This window comes from Opisthorchis viverrini (assembly GCF_000715545.1).
Source record: "Opisthorchis viverrini unplaced genomic scaffold opera_v5_367, whole genome shotgun sequence".
In the NCBI taxonomy this organism is placed as follows: domain Eukaryota; kingdom Metazoa; phylum Platyhelminthes; class Trematoda; order Opisthorchiida; family Opisthorchiidae; genus Opisthorchis; species Opisthorchis viverrini.
In genome coordinates, this window is record NW_008752027.1 from 474,097 (window position 1) to 474,693 (window position 597).

At 46.9% G+C, this 597-nt stretch overlaps 2 protein-coding genes across 2 annotated transcripts in view; one reads left to right on the top strand and one right to left on the bottom strand.

Moving 5' to 3' along the window:
• T265_10457 (hypothetical protein) overlaps positions 1-597 on the bottom strand; it is a gene marked incomplete at both ends in the record, with an annotated part of 13,776 nt that overhangs the window by 7,323 nt on the left and 5,856 nt on the right. The gene's annotated exons all lie outside the window — the stretch shown is intronic.
• T265_15155 (hypothetical protein) overlaps positions 1-597 on the top strand; it is a gene marked incomplete at both ends in the record, with an annotated part of 21,795 nt that overhangs the window by 7,195 nt on the left and 14,003 nt on the right. Inside the window, one exon of the mRNA XM_009176833.1 lies at positions 164-270. Within this exon, the coding sequence (XP_009175097.1) occupies positions 164-270 (107 nt within the window). The remainder of the gene's footprint in view (positions 1-163; positions 271-597) is intronic.

Below are 597 nucleotides of genomic sequence, written 5' to 3' on the forward strand. Positions count from 1 at the left end.
ATTTCAAGGTGGACACTTAACCGCAAACTTAAGCGTGCTAGAGAGTTAGGCTTGGAACAACTACCCAATTCGATGGACTGACGCGACTTTCACAGCGCAGATCAGGAGATAGATTCACTAGAGCACAGTAAAAATGCCATTAGATTACTAATGTTCTAATTAGATGAACAACAATATGAGGCGGATAATGAAGAGGAGAATATGTTCCAGCCTAGTTTGGCGGACATTTTCCGAGACTGGATGATTTTGACCAATGCCCCCTTCAGTACCGTGAATCGCCTGCTTGTATCATGGCATCATAAGCTTCCTGAACTGCCTCGAGACGCGCGGACACTGATGAGAACACCCCGGTCATGTCCAACTAGGGAAGTCCCTTCAGGAGAATACATCCACTTGAGCTTTGCGAACGGGCTTCGCCGGGTTGTGCCGATGTACTTGCCACTTCAGCCTCATATTATCCGTTTTCATATGAATGTAGATGGGATGAAGCTGCACAACAACGGTACAACCGTAATCTGGATTATACTAGCACGTATTGTGCGACCCCTCACTAGCCCGGTATTCCTTAGTGGGCTTTATGGAGTTCGTAAACCCGAG